This window comes from Caretta caretta, chromosome 3 (assembly GCF_965140235.1).
Source record: "Caretta caretta isolate rCarCar2 chromosome 3, rCarCar1.hap1, whole genome shotgun sequence".
Classification (NCBI taxonomy): Eukaryota; Metazoa; Chordata; order Testudines; family Cheloniidae; genus Caretta; species Caretta caretta.
In genome coordinates this window covers 488,198-511,158 of record NC_134208.1, presented here as the reverse complement: position 1 = coordinate 511,158, position 22,961 = coordinate 488,198, and the positions used below count along the sequence as shown (strand labels likewise).

At 50.2% G+C, this 22,961-nt stretch overlaps 1 protein-coding gene across 9 annotated transcripts in view; it reads left to right on the top strand.

Annotated features, from left to right (window-relative positions):
• LOC125634859 (low density lipoprotein receptor adapter protein 1) overlaps positions 1–22,961 on the top strand; it is a 31,465-nt gene that overhangs the window by 6,720 nt on the left and 1,784 nt on the right. For 2 of the 9 annotated variants that reach the window (XR_007356081.2, XR_007356080.2), the window contains exons 2-8: positions 6,460–6,602; positions 7,331–7,443; positions 10,349–10,463; positions 13,496–13,568; positions 15,491–15,606; positions 19,699–19,748; positions 22,472–22,843. Coding sequence is in view for 5 of the 9 variants with exons in the window: in XM_075126239.1 (XP_074982340.1) it covers positions 6,460–6,602; positions 7,331–7,443; positions 10,349–10,463; positions 13,496–13,568; positions 15,491–15,606; positions 19,699–19,748; positions 21,727–21,784 (668 nt within the window). In the remaining 4 variants the exon portion in view is untranslated. The other 7 variants (XM_048846198.2, XM_048846197.2, XR_012667509.1 and 4 more) reach the window with 6 other exon arrangements.

Genomic DNA, 22,961 nt, shown 5'->3' with positions numbered 1-22,961 from the left:
GCCATGTATGTGGAGCTGGGGGGAAGGGAGGTGCTAGCCTGGCCCCATTTATTTAGTTTTCACTTACAATTGAATCCTCCCCTTTCTAACTAGCAGTTTCTTGCCCTACTTTTTGAATCAAGGTCACTTGCTTCAGCTAGTGAAAGATGCTGCAGGAGACAGTGACTGAGAGGGTTCCCTGGGAAGGCTTACACTGTCCAGATTGTACAGAGCACAGAAGCAAGCTGTTCTCCCACTGATTCATGCCTGCCATGCACTCAGAGCAGTCTCCTTGTTAATGTGCCTTCTGTCCGTTGTACCTGCTGAGAGGCAGGGACCTGGATCCTTGGGCTGTGGGCCATGTAGGCCCTGTACAGATTGTGTCCAAACAATGCCATATAAAGCTATTACCCTGGACTCCAGTTGATAAGTTTCCACTCATATGCCCCTCTTCTCATGCTTAGACTTTTGCATATTGCACTTTTTCCACTGAAATGTTGCTTGTTTGGGCTTTGCCCAGAGCAGAATGGCCCTGGAAAGTTTTAGCAAAATCTTGGGGGAATGAAAAGTGCATGGAAGGCAAAAAGTAGGTCAAGAAACAAAAATGTGCTCCTGTTGCTTTAATCGCACTTTTGCCCATGGGAAGCTGTGATCGTGGCTAGTAATGCCTTAGTGTGGTCTCCAAGGTGTACATTAATGTATGTGGCCCTGTCTCACCCGTCGCCAGCTGTGTTCCATATTCACCATCCGGTCGTTTTCCTATCGCGATAGTGCCTCCACCAGTGATTACACTCTTATTGTGTTTGTACAGCACTCGGCACAATGGGCACCAATTCTGGCTGGGGCTGCTGAGTGTTACAGTAATGCAGAAAATCATTTACAAGATGACAGCAAAAAGAACAGGAGGACTTGTGGCACCTTAGAGACTAACCAATTTATTTGAGCATGAGCTTTCGTGAGCTACAGCTCACTTCATCGGATGCATACCGTGGAAACTGCAGAAGGCATTATATACACACAGAGAATATGAAACAATACCTCCTCCCACCCCACTCTCCTGCTGGTAATAGCTGATCTAAAGTGATCATCAAGTTGGGCCATTTCCAGCACAAATCCAGGTTTTCTCACCCTCCGCCCCCCCCCCCCCCCCCCCCCCAAACTCACTCTCCTGCTGGTAATAGCCCATCCAAAGTGACCACTCTCTTCACAATGACAGGTTTCAGAGTAACAGCCGTGTTAGTCTGTATTCGCAAAAAGAAAAGGTTTCAGAGGAACAGCCGTGTTAGTCTGTATTCGCAAAAAGAAAAGGAGTACTTGTGGCACCTTAGAGACTAACCAATTTATTTGAGCATGAGCTTTCGTGAGCTACAGCTCACTTCATCAGATGTATATCTCTGTGTGTATATAAAGTCTGCTGCAGTTTCCACGGTATACATCTGATGAAGTGAGCTGTAGCTCACGAAAGCTCATGCTCAAATAAATTGGTTAGTCTCTAAGGTGCTACAAGTACTTCTCTTCACAATGTGTATGATAATCAAGGTGGGCCATTTCCTGCACAAATCCAGGTTCTCTCACTCCCTCACCCCCCTCCAAAAACCACACACACAAACTCACTCTCCTGCTGGTAATAGCCCATCCAAAGTGACCACTCTCTTCACAATGTGCATGATAATCAAGGTGGGCCATTTCCAGCACAAATCCAGGTTTTCTCACCCCCCCACCCCCATACACACACAAACTCACTCTCCTCCTGGTAATAGCTTATCTAAAGTGATCATCAAGTTGGGCCATTTCCAGCACAAATCCAGGCAGGAGAGTGAGTTTGTGGGGGCGGGATTTGTGCTGGAAATGGCCCACCTTGATTATCATGCACATTGTAGGGAGATTTCAGAGGAACAGCCGTGTTAGTCTGTATTCGCAAAAAGAAAAGGAGTACTTGTGGCACCATAGAGACTAACCAATTTATTTGAGCATGAGCTTTCTAAGGTGCCACAAGTACTCCTTTTCTTATTGTAGGGAGAGTGGTCACTTTGGATAAGCTATTACCAGCAGGAGAGTGAGTTTGTGTGTATGGTTTTTGGAGGGGGGTGAGGGAGTGAGAGAACCTGGATTTGTGCAGGAAATGGCCCACCTTGATTATCATACACATTGTGAAGAGAGTAGTCACTTTGGATGGGCTATTACCAGCAGGAGAGTGAGTTTGTGGTGGTGGGGGGGGCAGCGGAGGGTGAGAAAACCTGGATTTGTGCTGGAAATGGCCCAACTTGATGATCACTTTAGATAAGCTATTACCAGCAGGACAGTGGGGTGGGAGGAGGTATTGTTTCATATTCTCTGTGTGTATATAAAGTCTGCTGCAGTTTCCACGGTATGCATCCTATGAAGTGAGCTGTAGCTCACGAAAGCTCATGCTCAAATAAATTGGTTAGTCTCTAAGGTGCCACAAGTACTCCTTTTCTTTTTGCGAATACAGACTAACACTGCTGTTACTCTGAAAGATGATAGCAGAAAATCTGATTGTCAGACAAGAGTGATTAAAGCAATAGGAGCATATTTTGGTTTATTTAGATCTCCACAAGTCTTCTGACCATGTGCTCCCTACGCACATGTAGAATTAATTCAATTACAAATATTACAGAAAAAAATGAAGATTATAAACTTTCTTATGCAATTAATCCACTTGGATTATAATACCCTCAATAGCAAGCTGTTTTGGAGCCTGTTCATCCACCAGGAGAGACTATGAATAAGATTATTGCTAACTTCAAACCAAGTGGGGCTCAAATCTAACCCAGTGATTTAGGAGCAGCATAGATCTGAGTGCTGGTGGAATATTCTGCCCGCCATGAGTGCTGCATCCGGCACTAGCTGGAATTTCCAAATGCTACCCCATGTAGAGTGTGCTGCTGTGATCCAGGCTCAAGTTTGCATTGGTCTAGTTAACTGGACGGATTACTTTTCCTTCTGAGGGCATGAATCACCTCTAGCTAAGCACGGTTAGAAAAAGTGCTGTTGGCCGGGCTGCTGCCTGGACTCCAGAAGCAGCTGGGGAGCCAACAAGTTCCGGAGCTGGGAGCCTGTGCAATGAATGGCAGGGAGCACAAGCGGGCCAAAAGAGCCGTTTCTGCCACTTGCTTCCTTCCTCTCTCCCTCCAGCCTGCATGTGATGCCTCAGTGCTGTCTGGGCTGAGTCTCAGGCAGGTCCCAGTCTGCGAGGCCCTGGCTAAATTGTTTAATCAGTTTAGGCAAGAACTCTCTAGAGCTGGGTCTCATCAGCATCCTTAAGGTGCTGCATCTTGTATCTCCTCACTCATGGCTCCAGAGACACCTTGACAAGAGGGCTGGCAGAGTAGAGGCCCACAAGCGCTCAACTGCCAGTGCTCAGAATGAGAGGAATGAACCCTTCTAGCCCTGCAAGGATCTCTTTGGGGCCTGTCCCTATTGAGTGGATTAGGAGCTCTTACCCACACAAAATTCTCTGTTACACACACTCTAGGGCACCCACCTTTACCCATCCGTGTGCTCAAGGTATAAGGCACCCAACTCTACCCTAAATTTGTTACCCGCACACTCTAGGACACCCCACCTCTACCTAGTTCCTAGGGATCAAGGCATAACCTGATTGATTTAGGCACCCCCACCTTTTCCCAGTTCATAGGGGTCCAGGCCATCCATACCCAATTGCTAGGGCTCAAGGCATAATCTATGGCGGGTTTATGGGGTCTTTTACCAGTGAAAGAGCTTTACACAGTAATATCCTTAACCTCTATCACCAAAACAGAATGCACACACTAAGCATACCATGCTCACCACTCCCAATAAGGCAGGTGAACTTCTCTTGATGGCCAGTTAGGATCAGGTCATCTGGGGACTCCAGCTTCTGTACAGTGTGACTGACAGGGTATTGAGGTCTGACAGCTCTGATCTTGGGGTATGTCCTGGAGTTGGTTCCAAAGAACTTCCTTTTGGACCTCTTTTTATACAGTGAAACTTGAGTCTTGCTTAGCTGTACCTTAATCAATCATTTTACTAAAATATTACTAAACAATTTTCTAGCCAATCCTAACATATTGTAAAACAATTCTTTAGCCAATCATGTCCCACCACCCTAGCTGATTTACATCTTAAAAAGTTAGTTATGCAGCAGACAAACAATCAAAGAACTAGACAGAGACCATATAGATAAACAATAGAGAAATGGGGACCATAAAGACAAAACAATAAAGAAGTAGGATTTTCACAACTGCAACTTGTTGACCAACTGATTTCTTGCCACAGAGAATGCTATTAAACAAAGTTTTCTTTAACCATCTTAAGATCTGTTTCTTTATCTGGTGATGGGCAGTATTAGGACAGGATCGCCTTCTTAACAGCCCAATATTACATTGTTTTAATGTAATGTAGATGGAATGTGAGGATGTGACTCTCTGCTTCTTGGCTCATGACTCCTGCTCTCTTAATATGGCTACAGGAAAAAGCCTCATCATTACAGAGTGGGGTTGGGCTCTTGATTATAACCTGCTTAAAAGCATCTGGAATGTGGGCTTTCACACTGTCTGTGGGAAACGCCTTTGTCCAAACCATTTCCAGCACTGAACTGAGCCTCTGACACATGGACTGGGGCCTTCCTGGAAGGGGTGAAATATGGTTCTGAAAAGAGGCTCATCTGCAAGGAGAGGGAAGACCCTGCCCTGTGCTGAGGAAATCCATGCCACTCTGATGTTCACAATATTATTAGGAGCCCCAGGCTGACTCACCAATAAGAACAGCCATACTGGGTCAGTGATCCATCTAGCTCTGTACCTTATCTTCTGACTGTGGCCAGTGCCAGATGCTTCAGAGGGTGTGAGAAGAGGGCAACTACAATATTGAATGGTCCATCCCCTGTGATCCATTCCCATTACCCTTACAAGGGTAAGGCCCTGGCCTCCTGTTTCTTGTCATTTCTATAGTTCCCCTCCCTGTTAACTAACCTAGCTGGTGCTGTTAGCAACCATCTTCCACAGATTTTAAACAGCAGGTTCAGAGCCTCAGTTCTCCCTGTTAAGCTACCCATTTGTTTCTATTACTGGCTACTGGACAGAATAGAGATCAATGAAACATTCACATTAAAAGTTCCTTCCATATATCAAATATGATAGTACTTTGACCAATAAATAGGTCTGTCATCTTTAGAGATAGAGAACTTCCATTTATCAAAGATTACTTAGATCCTGTGGGAGCCAAGCTGAAGCTGGAGTGGCACAAATGGAGATTCAAATGTATTCATACCCTATTTCTAAGCCACATGTCCCACATACTGTAGCTGCAGCATGTGTAATTATGTAACCCATTCCCCATAGCCTTCTGCCATGAGAATGCAAAGCCCTGTGGTTACTTCTTTCTCAAAGAAGCTAGCTGGACGTGCTAGGAAAAATCAGGGGCTGGCCATTGGGAACCTTCCTCATTCTAAACAAACATTCTATGTCTTCAGGAAAAATGGTTGCAGCTTGAAAGGCAGCAGGATGTGGACTTCAACAAAGACTAGTGCCCTTATGTCCCATCTCTCCCCCATGCAGCACCCTAGGTCTGGATGCCCCTTCCCCTCTTCTCCTCTGAGTCCCTCCAAAAACCACCTCTCTTCCACGTACCTGAGTTCTCACCTTTGAGAAAGGCTAACAAAATCTTTGCTCGAGCCATGGTGCTGCCTAGCCTTCATCCCATCCAACTCCTGCTCCGACTGCTTAGCTCTTGAGCTAGTAAGACCATGCCCCAGCAGACTTTGTGATTTCTGGATAACAACAACAGGGACTCTGGTTTTGATTTAACCTAGCTGTGACTGTTTAAAAATTATGCATTGAGCAAGTGCAGTGGAGAACACTATTGTGTGCATGGTGCACCTGTGGCCACTGAGTTAAGGGCCGGTCCTTGGGAAAGGGCGGAGGGATGGACCACTTGATGATTACCTGTTCTGTTCATTCCCTCTGAAGTACCTGGCATTGGCCACTGTGGGAAGACAGGATACTGGGCTAGATGGACCTTTGGTCTGACCCAGTATGGCTGTTCTTATGTTCCTGCAAGATGCAGTGCACCCACCGCTCCCAGCAAAGTCAATGGGAGCTGGGAGCACTCAGCACAGCATCTCACAGGATCAGGCTCTATGTAGGCACCAGTTGGGTCAAGGAGCTTACAAGTTCTGCTGGCAAAGCAAATGCCTCCAGAACAAGGAGCTTAGAGCATCATGAGATGGATTATTTTCCCATTTAAAAGCAAAAAGCTGAGAAATTAAATGCACCCCCTGGTGCAGGTAGCAGCACTGAGAGGGGGATCTTCAGAAGGAAAAGTGCACACAGATTCATTAACTCTGCTGCAGGACACCTGCTGCAAATAGTAACAAATTGCTGGAGAGAATCAAGCTAGGAACAGTGCATCAGGTACCAGCATGGCAGCTGTTTGTGCATGTAATCACTCACACTAACCCCACTATCTGTGCCCCTGCAGAGCTCCCGGAGAACTGGGCTGACATGCAGGAGCCCCTGCTGGAGGGGATAGGCTTCACACTCAAGTACCTGGGCATGACGCTGGTGGAGAAACCCAAAGGAGAAGACATGGCAGCCAATGCCATCCGCCGGATCATTACTATGGTAAGAGATGCCCCCCAGTGCTGGACTTCAGTGTGTCTGCCTGCCTGGTGAGAGGGGTTGAAGAAAGTCAGTATTTAGGGACTCAGCCCCACAGAAGTAGGGGGAACTGGACTAAGTGATTGTTTCCCAGGCCTTATGCTGCTCTCAGCGCTGCACCTTCTGTTTCCAACATGCTCATGGTCTCACAGCCCATGTGTCCTGCCCTCTGAGTCAAACCTCCAGAGCATCAGATGGCAACTGGCCCCTGTCCACGCAGAGGAGGGGGCCCAGCAGGGGCCTTGCTTTCTGGGGAGGGAGACTCTCAGTTCCACTTGCGTGCAGGGGAGGGAGAGAGTGAGCCCCGCTCTCTGCCTGCCTCTAGCTCCTTTTCTGAGAATCTCAAAGCACTTTCCAGATGGGAAGCTTGATCAGTGACTTAAACCCTGTTACATAGATGGGGAGCTTGAAGTGCAGAGAGGGGAAGGGATCTGCCCAGGGTCATGCAGTATGGCAGAGGCATGAACAGAACCCAGGAGTCCTGGCTCCAAGGGTAGTGCCAGAGCCCCAAGCCCAGCCTTTCCCACTTCCTGTGGTACTGACGTTTGCTAGCTGAAATCCCAGTGCCTGGGATGCTGCAGAGGGTCTGGACTGCTGATTCCAATGGAGAGTGACAGGAGCCAGAATCACGCACTGGGTTTTGGTCAGTGACTAAAGTGCCCCCCATGCATTTCCCCTCTCCCCGCCTCCAGGCTCGCGTGGGAGCCAAGAAATTCCAGAAGGTGATTCTGACTGTCTCTCCGAGGGGCATCTCACTGCAGGACGCTGAGACCAAGGAGATGATAGAGTGTGTCTCCATTTACAGGTGTGTGTAGGGGCAGTGGAACAGAAAAGTGAAAGGTACTAGGCTACTAGGAATAGGGGGCAGGAGGAGGGGCGGGAGGATTTTGTCAGCCAGGAGGTGGTCCTCTGTGCCCTTTGTCAGTGGGAATGTCTTCCCTTCACCTTCCTAGTCAGCAAACAGCCCTCCAGCCCTGTCCCATCAGTGACTCCAGTGCCCTGTCCCAGCCCCAAGCTCAGCTGACTTTACACTAGGCTGTGGTGTGGGACTTTATGGAACTGTGTGCACCCTGGCAGGCTGCAGTGGGACAGATGCAGGTGGGTGGCCCCACGTGCTGTGCATTGATAAGAGAGAGATGCCAAGCCACACGTGCTTTGGTGGGGATAGGGGTTGGGGGGATGTTGTCCCACACATCGTGGGAAGGGGCAGGATGTGGAAGGTTCTAGGCTTCAGCAGCCTGTGTTGGGGGGCATGGAGAGTGGAGAAAGGTCTGTGTGTTGGGAGGCAGGGATGGCGTGGGTTGTGGGTTGGCAGGGTGTCTGTCGGGCTGGCCAGGGCGGAAGAGGGTTATCTGTGTTGGGGGTGTTGTGGAAGTGGAAGAGGGAGTCTCTGTGTGTCATGGGGTTGGGTGGGAGGGTGGGTGTGTCAGGAGTGTCTGTCTGTCCAGGGTGGGGGGCAGAAGGAGGGAGTCTGTGTGTTGAGGGGGCAGAAGTAGGGGAGTTTGTGTGTGTCATTCTTAGGATGGAAAGGCCTCCTCCAAGAGGAAGGTTTTGCAGTGTTTCCTAGGCTGAATCTGGATGCCCCTGGTCTCCCCTGGAAGTTTGTTACATAGCTGGTTCCTCCCCTCTGCGCTTTGTCTCCAGATCCCACATGCTTTGTCCTGGGCTGTGTGATCTGTGCCATCCCACAGCACCAACACTGTCACAGGGGTTCAGCGATTAAATTCAGTCTTTGTAGCTGGGGCTTAATCTAGTAATTGCTCTGAAGATTAGGATGAAGGCCTTAAACTGGCATCGGAAGCTGGCTGGGAGCCTTCCAATAGGAGGAGTGAAGGCAAATAACCTGACTAGTTTTGACAGAGCTTGATAAATTTATGAACTGGAGTTGTCTGATAGCAGGGGACTTGGTGACCCCAGAGGTCCCTTGCAGTCCTATGTCATTTGTTCCTATGGAAGACAGTGCTGGGACTTGAGCACAGGCCTGATACGCTCATAGGGTATGTCTACACAACCTGCAGCAGCGAGCACCCAGCCTGGGTCGACACACTTGTGTTAGCTGGGGCTCGCGCTAGTGCTCTAAGAATAGCTAGAATTGCAGCACTTCGAAGTTGCGGCTCAGGCTGGAACTTGGGCTCTGAAGCTCACCCTCCTCCTCAGCCTTCAGAGTCTGAGCCGCAAAGTGCTACCTACTCAGCTATTTTTAGAGCACTGGCATGAGCCCCACTAGGCCAGATCTGTCAGCCCCGGCTAGAGGGCACTGCCATGGGCTGTGTAGACATAACGTAAGTGGCCTGGGCCATGGAGAAGGCAGCCAGCCATGCACCGACTGGAGCCTGTGCATCATCGTCACATTCAGCTTCAGACAAAGTGAATTGCAGTTATCCAGCCTGGTGGTGATCAATGCGTGGATCACTGTGGCCAGGTCCTCTTCTGGCAGAAGGATGAGGTTCCCTAGCAAGCTGGAGGTGAAAGGAGGCTACCTGGTTGTCCAGCTCAGTGAGGAGTCCAGCAGGACCCTGAACCTAGATGCAGCTTAGAATAGGGGCTGTCAAGACAACGTCTTGGACAGCTCTTCAAAATGTTCCCCGTTCCACCCACCATCACTTCAGTCTTGCGTGGGTTCAGTTTGAGCCAGCTGCTCTTCCTCTATCTTTAGCTAATATCCTGGACTTGGCACAAGCTGGATTCAGGCCAGGATATAGGATGGGAACTGTTTTAGTGTCACTGATGATGATCTGCTGTGGATGGATGGCGGACTATCCTGAGCAAGACAAAGGTGATGCTGGTGTCAGAGGAAAGTACTGTAAGGAGTTCACAACCCCAATGCAGTCTCTACTGGTGGCAGGTTCATACCCACAGTTGGTCAGTTCAGTTCAATCTGTAGTCTAGGAGACTCCTGGATTCTTCACTGATGCTGAGCTCTCGCTCAGCAGTAGCTGTAACGCCGTATACCATCTCCATGGCTAGAAGACCCTGCACCATCCTGGTAGATGATGACGTGCCTCAGTTATACATGCTTCATTCCCCGCCATCTGCATTACAGAATGCAATACACCTGGAGCAGGAGCCTTCAGACCTTAGGGAACTCCAGCTAGCTCAGCCTTCTGCAGCACATCTCCCCAGCAACATGGGTTCCTGCAATCACATCACACCTGTGCACCGCTCCTGACGCTGGCTGCCCATAGAACATGCGGTCAAGTTCATGGTCTTGGTTCTGGGCTTAAATTCATGGTGTAGAGCAGGGTGCAGCCGGAGGAGGCAGGCAGAGAACAGTTTGTAATCCTCCAGGATCTCGGGCAGCCTTTATCCCCCATGCTGGTAGGTCAGGCTATCTGGTCACTCAGGGCAGGAAACATGGTGGGGCCAGCACCAAACTACAGCCCCCAACGACTGCGTCGACCCCACCGCTCGCACCCAGGGAGCCTGTTGAGTGTTGCTGTGCTGGGCTGCCAGGGCCAGCATGGGGCTGGTAAAAGGGAGCAGCATATCCCCTCCCTGCTTGCCATGGATGTTGCATGCTGTTACCCCTCCTGACTCATCTCCCATGGGCGTCCCCTGTGTAAGACCCCCCAGCAACATATCTGCTTAGCCAGCTCAGTGCTGCCCAAGCCCTCAGGTCCAGGCTGAACCCTGGGCCTCTGGCTGCTACCAAACCTGCCCAGTCACTTGGAGCTAGCACCGTCCTCCTGAATGGCTATCCCTTCTTGCAGGATTTCCTACTGTACCACAGACAAGCTGCAGAACAAGGTGTTTGCCTACGTGGCGCAAAGCCAGCAGAGTGGGGCACTGGAGTGCCATGCCTTCCTCTCACCCAAGAAGAAGATCGTAAGCACCTGCCCTTAGCAAGAAGAGGTCCAGGATGGGTCCAGCAAGTCCCCTCTGCCCAGGAGAGGGAAGGTCCCTGCTTCCCCAGCACCTCCAGGATCTAACCATCTGTCCATGCCATGTTTCAGAGGGTGCCATCCCTACTCTGCTGCCCGATGTCCCTCTCCCAGAAAGAACAGCATTCTTCCCATCACCTGTCACAGATCCACAGGACCTGTGCTATTCCCCCACTTTTAAAGAGTCTCTTGGAGGAACCCCTTTAGTGTGACACATCCCCAAGGAGTCCCATTTGTCTTTCAGGGTTGGCACTGCATCCTCACCACCTCCAAGACTGAGCCCCTGGGCTCCAGCACTCCTGCTTCATGCATTGAGCTCTGTCCAGCAAGTCCAGCTGAGATAGACTCCTACTCAGAGATTTGCCCACATCTCAGGGACTGATACACCCCGGCTAGGCTTTGCAGTGACACCAGGCAGTGTTTTCCAAACAGAGCAGGGTTTATTAGTCACCTGGACACAGCATCAAGAAGTCCTGAAGTTAGCACAGAGAAACAAAGATTAAGCCATAGTTCAGTTGGCCAAGCCAGTGCAATCAGCCAGCCAAGCTGCTATGGACTCCATTTCAGGCTCTCTCTCTCTCTCCTTTCTCAGTCCCAGGTGAGAGGTCGGGGGTCTATGTGGAGGGTAGCATTTAACCCTGACACCTTTCCCTTTGTTCTTGACCTGGGGTGTTGGCTTGGCTTCCCTGCCGAGAGCTGGGCATGGGAAATCTCCTTCCTCTGGAGCTTTGCTGGGTGGGAATGTTCTGGGCAGTGGGGTGTCCCATTGTCTTTTTTTTAATTCTCTGTTAATATGGGGAATTTTAGCAGGTTCCAGCTATTTTCTTAATGACCCAGTCATTGCACCCTGGACAGTGAGGTGATTGTCACTTTCCTGGGTGCAATTTAGACCAGTGAGGAGTTGTCACCATCCGCCCCACAACACTGGGTGCCTTGCAATGCTTTACTCTTGTAGCTTCCAATCGGAGCCGCTCACAAACAGCCTGCCGGCATGCAGGTCACACCCTGGGTGTCTGTGTATAGGTGCAGCCCTGGTCCAGCATTTCTGACCCCAGCAGCCTGTCAGCAACACTCCAGTCACATGCTGGCTTCCACCAGCCGTGGTTACTACTTGCAGGGTTATCCCAAAACACTCCCGGTCCCAGATTTTCCCAAAAATGTGTGTTCTGCACTGTCCAGCCCTCTCCTGGCAGTTCAGATATTAAAGGTCCATTGCCCCTGTAAAGGGACAGTATTTAACAATTCACTACTATAACCAGAGTTACCAAACAGTTCAGTTTAAACACAGCAGTGGATTAATTTAGATTAAAACTGAAACAAGGTTGTTTAACTGCAAAAAGAGAGGTTTTAAGTGAGTACAAGTATGAAGGATTAAAGTCAGAAATGGTTACAAGAAAAATAAAGATAAAATGCTTTCTAGTAGCTAAAACTTTATAAGCTAGACATGGTTCAAGGTAAAATCCTTACCACATGGTTCCAGCAACAGGGCTGACCAAATTCTCAGCTCAGGATCTCCTCCCAAAGTCAAAGGGCTGCTTCCTTTGTCATCTTAGGTGAGAGAGAATGAACCTGGGGTGTTTGTGTCCCTCACTTTTATAGTTACCCTTTGAAATGCATTTTCCCGAGGGTTACCCCGAAATAAAGCTCATTCCAGCTGTGAGGACAGAGACATGGAGGCTCAAGGTGAAAGAGGTTCCAAGTTGTTGTTTGCTAAAATGCAGACTGATCTGTTCCTGCCCCCCTTTGTTGCCAAAGAATGGCCACTTGACCAGTGATTGCCAATCACCTTTGATGACAGCTGGCTAGAGGCGTCAGCTTGTCCTGTGTCTTTGAGAAAACAGTTTACCCCCTGTCCAGACTTGTCTGGTAAACACATTGTAGTTATAATTTCAGCTCATGTTCATAACTCTTAATACAGATTCCGAACATACACTCCACAAGAATATTGATGATCAATCTGATACTAGTTTTTAAATGATACCTCACAAGACATATTTTGCACAAAGACTATTATAGTATGTGTAGGGTGTGACACACACACACACACACCCCTCATGTCTCCTACTCTGCCAAAAGAGCAGTGTTAACCCTTTGTAACCCACTGGGTAGCAAAGCAAAGTACAGGGGGAAACTGAGGCACACATAGGCTCCATAAAAATATTACAGAAAATTCCCACTTCATCCCAGCCCCTCAGCCTTCCCCCTTCCCACCTAAAGAGTCTGCTGTTCCCAGCTGACCTGCACCTTCTATTGGCTAGGCCTTCAACTGCCAGCCCCTGTTGCTCATGTAGTTATGAGCCCTCCAGCCCCTGGTGCTTCTCAGCTGGAGAGGGAGCGGGCGAGAGAGAAGAAGTTCCTGGGAGGAGGGAGTTGGGGTGTGGGACTGGTTTTCCCCCATAGGCCCACCGACTACAGCACCGTCTATTGCTGCCCCCCACCCCAGGAAACTGGCTAGTCCCTTCTGGACTGGCCAGTGCCCTGTGAATTTATGAAAGCAATGAATGCAATATTACCCTGATCCCCATCCCCACAGCCTAGTGATCCCAGGACTCTGTTCTGTTCCTGACACTTCACTATGCTTGTGCCTTTCCCCAGTGCCCTGCAGACCTGATCACTCCTCCCTGGGGAACAGGCACTCTGTGTAGGCTCTGACACACCCCCTCCCTGGAGGACTCTACCTTACTTTCTTTCTCCTCCCTTTCAGCTCTGGGCGTGCTGGACGTTGTGGGTGGTAGGGGTGCTGAAGGAAAAGATGATGGGTTTGTGGCCAAGGGGCATGGGGGAGGTGGGGGCAAGGATGCTGGGGCTTTGTGGGCAAGGGACACTGGCAGGTTAAGGGGTGCTGGCCCTGGGGCACATGGGGCACTTGTAGAGGTTCTGGGTGAGCAGGAGGTTCTGGCGGGAGGGGGTGCTAGTGCAGGAGGGGGTGCAGGCAGGCTGCCTCATTATTGATCCCCTTGTTTCTCTTGCATATAGGCCCAAGCCGTGACTCGGACTGTGGCTCAGGCCTTCCAGGTGGCGCTAGATCACTGGGAAGCAGCACAGGCAGGTAGGAGAGAACTGTCCCCTGACACCTCCCTCGGACCAGCCCAGGACTCCCCTTGGGACTGACCAGGGCTGCTCCCTGCACTTGCTGGGGAAATACACCACAGCATGAAGAGCAGCCTTCTCTGAGCCAGCAAGCCTGGGCCCCTTTCGACCCCCACCTAAGTCCCTGGATCTCTGGCAGTGGCAGTTCCCAGCTTGGCTTTAATCATTTAACACTTCCCCCATCTGCTGACTTTAGATGCAGCTTGAAACCCTGGAGACCCCTGGGAGCCCACATGAAACCTGTCCCTGGGCCTTGGATTCCCAGCCTCCTTCTCCCCTGAGCAGGTTCTAAGGCAGGGGTCGGCAACCTTTCAGAAGTGGTGTGCCAAGTCTTCATTTATTCACTTTAATTTAAGGTTTCGCATGCCAGTTTTTTGAGAAGGTCTCTCACAATAAGTCTATATATTATATAACTAAACTATTGTTGTATGTAAAGTAAACAAGGTTTTCAAAATGTTTAAGAAGCTTCATTTAAAATGCTGATCTTACGCCACTGGCCCGCTCAGCCCGCTGCCAGCCTGGGGTTCCATTCACCTAGGCCGGCAGCAGGCTGAGTGGGGCCTGTGGCCAGGACCCCAGCTGGCAAGGGGCCAGCAGCCAGAACCCCAGACCGGCAGCGGGCTGAGCAGGGCTGGTGGCCGGGACCCCAGACCAGCAGTGGGCTGAGTGGCTCAGCCCGCTGCCGTTCTGGGATTCCGTCCTCCGGCTCCTGCCAGCCAGGATCCCGGCTGCTGGCCCCGCTCAGCCCGCTGCCGTTCTGGGATCCCGGCCTGCCCACATAGAGTGGATACCTACCTTCTCCCTGGTTCTAGCCCATTCTCTTCCTCTCTCTCTCTGAACTGAGCTGAAGGTGGGAGTGCACTGAGCTCAGGGCTGGGGGTGAAGGAGCAGGCTGGGGGATGGGGTGTAGGGTCTGGCCAGGAGCTAGAATGAGGGAGGGGGCTCAGGGTTGGGGCAAGAGGTTTGGGTGTGGAGTGCTTACCTGGGCAGCTCCCATTTGGTGCGAGGGGTGCAGGTGGGAATGTGACGGGGGGTGGGGTGCAGGAGCTCCCGTTTGGTTCTCAGGGTGGGGGTGGGAATGTGGGGGGTGCAAGAGTCAGGGCATGGGGGGCTGGGTATATGTGGGGGGTGCAGGAGTCAGGGAAGGGGGTTGGGGGTGTGTGAGGAGGGTGCAGGAGTCAGGGCATGGGGTGTGGGGGGTTGCAGGGCAGGAGGCTGGGGTGTGGGGGGGGTGCAGGGGTCAGGGCAGAGGGCTGGGGGTATAGGCCAGGGTCGTGGGGGTGCTCCCAGCTCCCTACCCAGAGCGGCTCACGGCAGGGGGCTGGAGGGGATATGCCCTGATTCCACCCCCATTTCCCCAAGGCCCCATCCCCACATCTTCTCCGCCTCCTCCCTGGAGCAGCGAGCGCACTGCGGCTCTGCTTCTCCCCGTCCTGCGCAAGGGCCATCAGCTGATTGGCGGCAGGGAGGGAGAGGAGGAGGGGCAGGAACCCCGCATGCTGGGGGAAGAGGCGGGGGAGGGGGGGACCTTGCCTGCCCTGCCGCAGTAGCCAGCAGGACCAAGCTTCTTCACCCTGCCCTCGCGGGGGGCGGGGCAGAGAAGAACGGGCCGGGGTGGGCAGGATTTTTAATGGCATGCTGCTGCCTGCCAGGGTCCCCCGGCTGCCGGCCCCGCTAGGCCCGCTGCCGGCCTGGGTTTGGCAGCGGACTGAGCAGGGCCAGCGCCTGGGACCCGGCAGGCAGCAGCATGCCATTAAAAATCGGCTAGCTTGCCGTCTTTGGCACACGTGCCATAGGTTGCCGACCCCTGTTCTAAGGTATCTTCCTCACCTGCCCCCAGGACTCCCAGGCTCTGTCTCTGTGTCTTTCACCCTGTTTCAGGTTCTGTGCAGAAACAGTCCCACCCTGAGTGTACCCTGGAGAGCAACAGGCCAGGCAGCACAAGTGAGCCAGCTCCGGTCCCCATGGGGAGCACCCCATTCAAACACCACTTTGAGGTACAGTATATCCAGATCATTGCCCCTGTAAGGTGCAGACTAAGTCCTCCTGGGGTAGCGAAGAGTCTGGTCTGCCAATCCCCACCACAGTAGAGAGCATTGCAGCTGGGCCTGGCTCCCCCCAGGTATATCCAGGGCTGGGATTCCGGTCACTGGGCATCAGGGAAGGTCAGAATGCTAGGGAAAAGCAATTCCTCCCCTGCTGTCTCCCCCTGGCTGAGACAGCCCCCCCCCGCTTGGCTTGTGCTGCTGACTCCTGAGCCCTCTCATGTGCTCGACAGAGCCGAGCAGCGTGGCAGGCTCTGGTGCAGGAGGAGGGTGAGCTCTATGCTCTATGAGTCCTTTCACTGACTTTCAGGGATGGGGCAGGACAGGGGTTTGTTGAGCGGTGCTTGCTGTGGAAGCTGTCATGTGAGGCCCTAGCAGGTCCAGGATTGCAGTCAAGCTGGAAGGGCATATTGAGTGGGGTTCCTTAGGGATCAGTTTTGGGTCCGGTTCTGGTCAATATTTTCATCAGTGATTTAGATAATGGCATAGAGATTACACTTATAAAGTTTGCGGATGATACCAAGCTGGGAGGGGTTGCAAGTGCTTTGGAGGACAGGATTAAAATTCAAAATGATCTGCACAAACTGGAGAAATGGTCTAAAGTAAATAGGATGAAACTCAATAAGGACAAATACAAAGTACTCCACTTAGGAAGGAACAATCTGCTGCACACATACAAAATGGGAAATGACTGCCCAGAAAGGGATTTGGGGGTCATAGTGGATCACAAGCTAAATATGAGTGAAGAGTGGAACACTGTTGCAAAAAAAGCAAACCTCATTCTGGGATGTATTAGCAGGAGTGTTGGAAGCAAGACAGGAGAATTAATTCTTCTGCTCTATTCTGTGCTGATTAGGCCTCAGCTGGAGTATTGTGTCTAGTTCTGGGTGTTACATTTCAGGAAAGATGTAGACAAATTTGAGAAAGTCCAGAGAAGAGTAACAAAACTGATTAAAGGTCTAGAAAACGTGACCTATGAGGGAAAATTGAAAAAAATTGGGTTTGTGTAGTCTGGAGAAGAGAATATTGGGAGGGGACATAACAGTTTTCAAATACATAAAAGGTTGTTACAAGAAGGAGGGAGAAAAATTGTTCTTCTTAACTTCTGAGGATTGGACAAGAAGTAATGGTCTTAAATTGCAGCAAAAGTTTTTTAAGTTGAACATTAGGAAAAACTTCTTAACTCTCAGGGTGATTAAGCACTGGAATAAATTGCCTAGAGAAGTTGTGGAATCTCCATCCTTAGAAATGTTTAAGAGCGGGTTAGACAAACACCTGTCAGGGATGGTCTAGATAATACTTAGACCTTCCATGAGGCCAGGGGACTGGACTAGATGACCTCTTGAGGTCCCTTCTAGTCCTACAATTCTATAATCCTATGAGCACCAGGCCCTGTTGTGCTCTCTGGACAGCCTTATTCTGTGTGTAACGGGCTTCTCTGATGCAAGTCTACTAACTCATGCCCCTGTTCAGACCCCAAGTGCAAGTACTCTGTGGTCTCCTTTGGGCACCAAGAGAGGCAGGGTAGGAATTCTGTGTCCTCTCCCCTCCAAGCACATGGCCTTTCCTTTGTGCCCTAGCCCAAACAATTTCACCACGCACACTTGCAGGCTAAGCTGTGGTTCACAGTGCCAGGACCCTCACAAAAGGCTCTTAAGTAAATTAAGTTGTCATGGGATAAGAGGGAAGATCCTTTCATGGATTTAGAACTGGTTAAAATATTATACCAATAAAATAAAAACCAGCGGGATCTTATTAAAGGGGAAAAGGCAAAATGCCACATTTACTGTGAATACAGAAAGAATCATAGTAAGCAGCTATAACATTCCATTCAATTTCATATTTATTCACACGTTCATTTATACACACACACACACAGGTTCTGCAAGGTTGGTATCATAGTTACCAGCCTTAGAGTTGCTCATGCCAAGCCACTGGCTAGGTGGCCTGGACATGAGGAGGGAGCAGGGCCTTGTCAGATGCTCATCTGATGCTCCTGAAAGTTGGTTTGCAGAATCAGACTCCAAAGTTCTCACTTTCTAGAGTCCATTTTTATAAGAATTTCTTCCTATGCCAGTCTATGGGAATTGCTTCATCATGCTGTTGCTGAATCAATCAGCAGATGGCACATTCCTGATGGCTCCGTGCTGCCAGATGTTATCTTGTTCTTTGGTTCTCCCATTCTTGAGGCTGTTGGGTGGATTCCAGTCTGCCCTCCGAGGGTCCTCTGGTTATTTCCACTTGACGCCTTCTTCAGCCGATGGACACTGGATTCTTAGGCTGGCACCTCCCTGATCACTCAGTTATTATCCACACCAAGCATCCATCCACATACATCCTGTATCTCTATTTTAATCACAATTGTTAACAAAGCGAGATGAATACAACAAAAGGGCGGGAAATCTCTGGGTGCTGTTTCTGTTGTTACAGAGTATTGCTTTGAGTCTCTCTCTGTGTGAGTAGTTGTTGTTACAAAGAATTGCTTTGAGAACAGACTCTGTCTTAGAATGTACTAACACAATTAGCAGCTTGCAAATTTCACACATAGAGGGAGAGAAACAGTACCAAAAACCAAGAGACCTCTTAATTAGTAATACCCTGAAATTTAAACTATGGAGAATCAAACTCATTTATGATTTTAATACAGAACTTCTTTAATATGATCCAACAAAAAGACAGGGAACAAAGGGTAGGAATAAATGGTAAATTTTCAGAATGGAGAGGGGTAACTAGTGGTGTTCCCCAAGGGTCAGTCCTACGACCAATCCTATTCAACTTATTCATAAATGATCTGGAGAAAGGGGTAAACAGTGAGGTGGCAAAGTTTGCAGATGATACTAAACTGCTCAAGATAGTTAAGACCAAAGCAGACTGTGAAGAACTTCAAAAAGATCTCACAAAACTAAGTGATTGGGCATCAAAATGGCAAATGAAATTTAATGTGGATAAATGTAAAGTAATGCACATTGGAAAAAATAACCCCAACTATACATACAATATGATGGGGGCTAATTTAGCTACAACTAATCAGGAGAAAGATCTTGGAGTCATCGTGGATAGTTCTCTGAAGACATCCACGCAGTGTGCAGCGACAGTCAAAAAAGCAAACGTGATGTTAGGAATCATCAAAGAATAAGACGGAGAATATCTTATTGCCCTTATATAAATCCATGGTACGCCCACATCTTGAATACTGCATACAGATGTGGTCCCCTCATCTCAAAAAAGATAGACTGGCATTAGAAAAGGTTCAGAAAAGGGCAACTAAAATGATTAGGGGTTTGGAACGGGTCCCATATGAGGAGAGATTAAAGAGGCTAGGACTTTTCAGCTTGGAAAAGAGGAGACTAAGGGGGGATAGGATAGAGGTCTATAAAATCATGAGTGGTGTGGAGAAAGTGAATAAGGAAAAGTTATTTACTTGTTCCCATAATATAAGAACTAGGGGCCACCAAATGAAATTAATGGGTAGCAGGTTTAAAACAAATAAAAGGAGCTTCTTCTTCGCTCAGTGCACAGTCAACCTGTGGAACTCCTTGCCTGAGGAGGTTGTGAAGACTAGGACTATAATAGGGTTTAAAAAAAATGGATAAATTCATGGAGGTTGTCCATTAATGGCTATTAGCCAGGATGGGTAAGGAATGGTGTCCCTAGCCTCTGTTTGTCAGAGGGTGGAGATGGATGGCAGGAGAGATATCACTAGATCATTACCTGTTAGGTTCACTCCCTCTGGGGCACATGGCATTGGCCACTGTCAGTAGACAGGATACTGGGCTGGATGGACCCTTCGTCTGACCCAGTATGGCCTTTCTTATGTTCTCACCATGCTGATTCCCAGGAAAAGACAGTGCCCTTTTCAAGTGCAAAGCTTCAGGGGTTTATTGTCCTGTAGCTTAGGGCCGCGCGTGGGAGGTGTGTCCGGGGTATCAAGCCTGCATGTAGGAGGTGTGGCAAGGTCATTGGGGCCATGTTGCTGAGTGGGAGCAATACCCCAGACGGAGTCATCTATTGGGATTGAAGCTTTCCTCTTTCTTGATTTGCCAGGAAGATGAGGAGGAGGAGGAAGACGATGATCTCGATGAAGCCTTTTCTGGGTAGGTGACCATAGGATAGCGGGGCCCACCCAAGCCCAGAGCTATCCTGAAGCCTGAGGAGGTGGGGCCATTTCCTGTCTTTAGATGAGATGAGTGCTCCAATTTCTCCTCCCTGTGAAGATGTCAGCTGTGCGTCCTGCTCCAGCCTGTTCCAGGGGTGCCGTTAGCTTTACTGGCATAGTCAGATATCAAAGGGGAACTGCATTGAAACAAACATTTGTGGGGAAGAGAGGTTGTCTCTGTGGCTTCGTCTTCCTTTGGAGAAGTCCCTGTGGAGCAGTGCTGAATGCTAACGCCCCAGAGATTCTACTCCTGGGGGAATTCTGCGCCACTGTGCATGCACAGAATTTATGTCCCCCGCAGATTTCTTTGCTTCCCTGCAGAAAAATTACTTTCTGACAGGGAAGCAAAGAGAAGCCACAAGACTGGTCATGTGACCCTCCCCAGCAGTATGTTTCGGGGGCCCAGGGCAGCTGGCAGAGAGGTAAATCATTGTGGGGCAGGAGGCGGGACTGGGGAAGACCCAGCTGGTGGCGCCTACCCTGTGCCAGGTTCAGCTGCTAGTCTCGGCTGGGCTGAGGAGGATTGGACTTCCTCTTCCCTTGCATGGCATCTGGGGCTGGGTCAGACCCACCCCCCGATTTCTCCCCAAGCTGAAGGAAGCTCTGCAACCACGCCCCCTCGCCCCACTTCCTGCACCCATCACTCCTCAACTGCAGGGGGTGGGATCCCTGTACAGGGAGCTGCTCCCCCATCCACCCAACTGCTGTGCATCCAGACCCCTCTCATACCCAGACCCTCCCATGAAGCTTCACAGCCCCGCACTCAGAACCCATCCCCCCTGCTGATGAGCCCCACTCCCCCTGCACCTGGATCACCCTGACAAGCCACCCACACCCAGATCCGCACTCAACCAAGCCCCAACCAGCTGCATCTGGACCCTCCACTGAGCCCCCTCACACCTTTACCCCCCTGCCAAGCTCTATTCCCCCCACACCCAGACCCCTCCCACTGAGCCCCAACCACCTCCACCTGGACCCCCTGCAAAGTCCCATTACCATTGCACCCAGAACCCCTCACAACAAGCCCCTGTGCATCCAGATCCCTCCCGCACCCAGATCCCGCACTGAGCTGCCCGCACCCAGATTGCCCCACATAGAACCCTCTCAACCCCCACCTGGATCCCCCCCACACTAAGCCCCTCCACACTTGTGCCCTGTCTTGCTGAGCCTGCCCGCCCACACCTGGTACCCTGGCACAGAGGGGCACTGCCCTGGAGTGTTTCTGGGGCAGGCTGGGTCCTTGCACTGTGTCAGGGTTGGGTGCAGCCTCACTGCTGAGTCAGTGTCCTGGGGGGAGCTGCACAGTGATCTCCAATGTCTGTGCAGCCAGTGACCTGTGCTCCCCAATGCTATACTGGATCCTCCACATTTTTTGACAAATAACTTCTGCAGAATTTTGCAGAATTTTAAAATATTGTGCACAGAATTTTTATATTTTTGGCATAGAATTTTTATTTTTTTGGTGCAGAATGTCCTCAGGAGTAAGAGATGCACTCTTCGGGCAGGGCAGCAGAATTCTCTGCACTATGGGTAGTGAGGAAGCTAAAGAGGAATGAAAGCCGGTGCAGCCAGAGCAGGGCGGGAGCTTGTAAAGAACAGATTTCAACAGGCCACATTGGTTTGATTGTTTAAATTAGTCACAGAATGTGCAGAGTTAGGGAGCCATGATGGAGTCGGGGGGGAAGACCTGCAGATAGGGGGCACCCTGAAGGTGGGGAAGAGGGCACTCCTTGGAGTTTGGGGAAACCTTTGATACTATAGCTCCAAAACTCTTGCCTGAGATTGTCTTGTCCAGGAACATGGCTCAGTCGGTGCCCTGAGCCCCGACTGAAGGATAATTAACCCAGCAGAGTCTGTGCATTTGGCGACCCAGAGATTGCGGTGAGGTCCGGGCTCATATAGAGTCTTCATTAAAGCTCTCCGAGGAATGGGGATGATACCACATTTATGACACTAGATGGGGAGGAACTGTGAGACCGAAATAACCTGCCCAGCCACCACAGTGACCGGTGCACGAGGAGATCCTGCAGACCATGTCTGTCTGTGAGTTATTCTAATCCTCTAATCTGACCTCCTGTATAACACAGGCCAGAGACCTGCCCCACAATAATTTCTTGATTTAGAAATTACCATTGATGGCGAGTCCATCACAAACCTTGATAAATTGTAACTGTGAGGCAGTGCAGTGCTTCATACAATCCCCCTTCTCTCTGGAGGAGAGAGTAAAAAGACTGGGACTTTTCAGCTTGGAAAAGAGACGACTAATGGGGGATATGACAGAGGGCTATAAAATCATGACTGGTGTGGAGAGAGTAAATCAGGAAGTGTTATTTACTCCTTCACATTACACAAGAACCAGGGGCCACCTAATGAAATTAATAGGCAGCAGATTTAAAACAAACAAAAGGAAGTATTTCTTCACAGAACGCGCAAACAACCCGTGGAACTTGTTGCCAGGCGATGTTGTGAAGGCCAAAACTATAACGGGGTTCAAATAGATGAGTTCATGGAGTTTAGGTCCATCAATGGCTATTAGCCAAGATAGTCAGGGATGAAGCACCATGCTTTGGGTGTCCCTAGCTTTTGATTGCCAGAAACTGGGACTGGATGACAAGAGATGAATCACTCTATGACTGCCTGTTCTGTTCATTCCTTCTGAAGCATCTGGCATTGGCCACTGTTGGAAGACTGGATACTGGGCTGGATGAACCTTTGGTCTGACCCAGTGTGGTGGTTCTTATGGACTGGGTGCTGTCACTGAGCCAGCTCGGCTTGTGGGATCTGAGGAGGTCACAGCACAGGCTGATCAGCTACAGTGAACAACACATTGCCTTTTCATCTTATCTGCCCTGGCGAGTGCGTGGGGCTCCCTGCACGTGCCTGAGACTCTCCATGGGTTTAGGACCTGTGTATTTGTTGTGCCCATGGCATTGATGGCCAGATGCCACCGCAGTCCTGTTTCACGGAAGGGTGTAATGTGTGCTCTCTTCTTTGTTCCAAGCTGCACCGAGGAGGGCACTCAAGACACAGCAGGTAAAGGGCTTTCTGTCGTATTTCTTCTCCTCTGCTCCCACCCAAGATTTCCCTGTAGAGACATGCTCCGGGGTGCAGTGTGGCCGGGGGTACTCATAGGCCCAACCCAGAGGGCTCC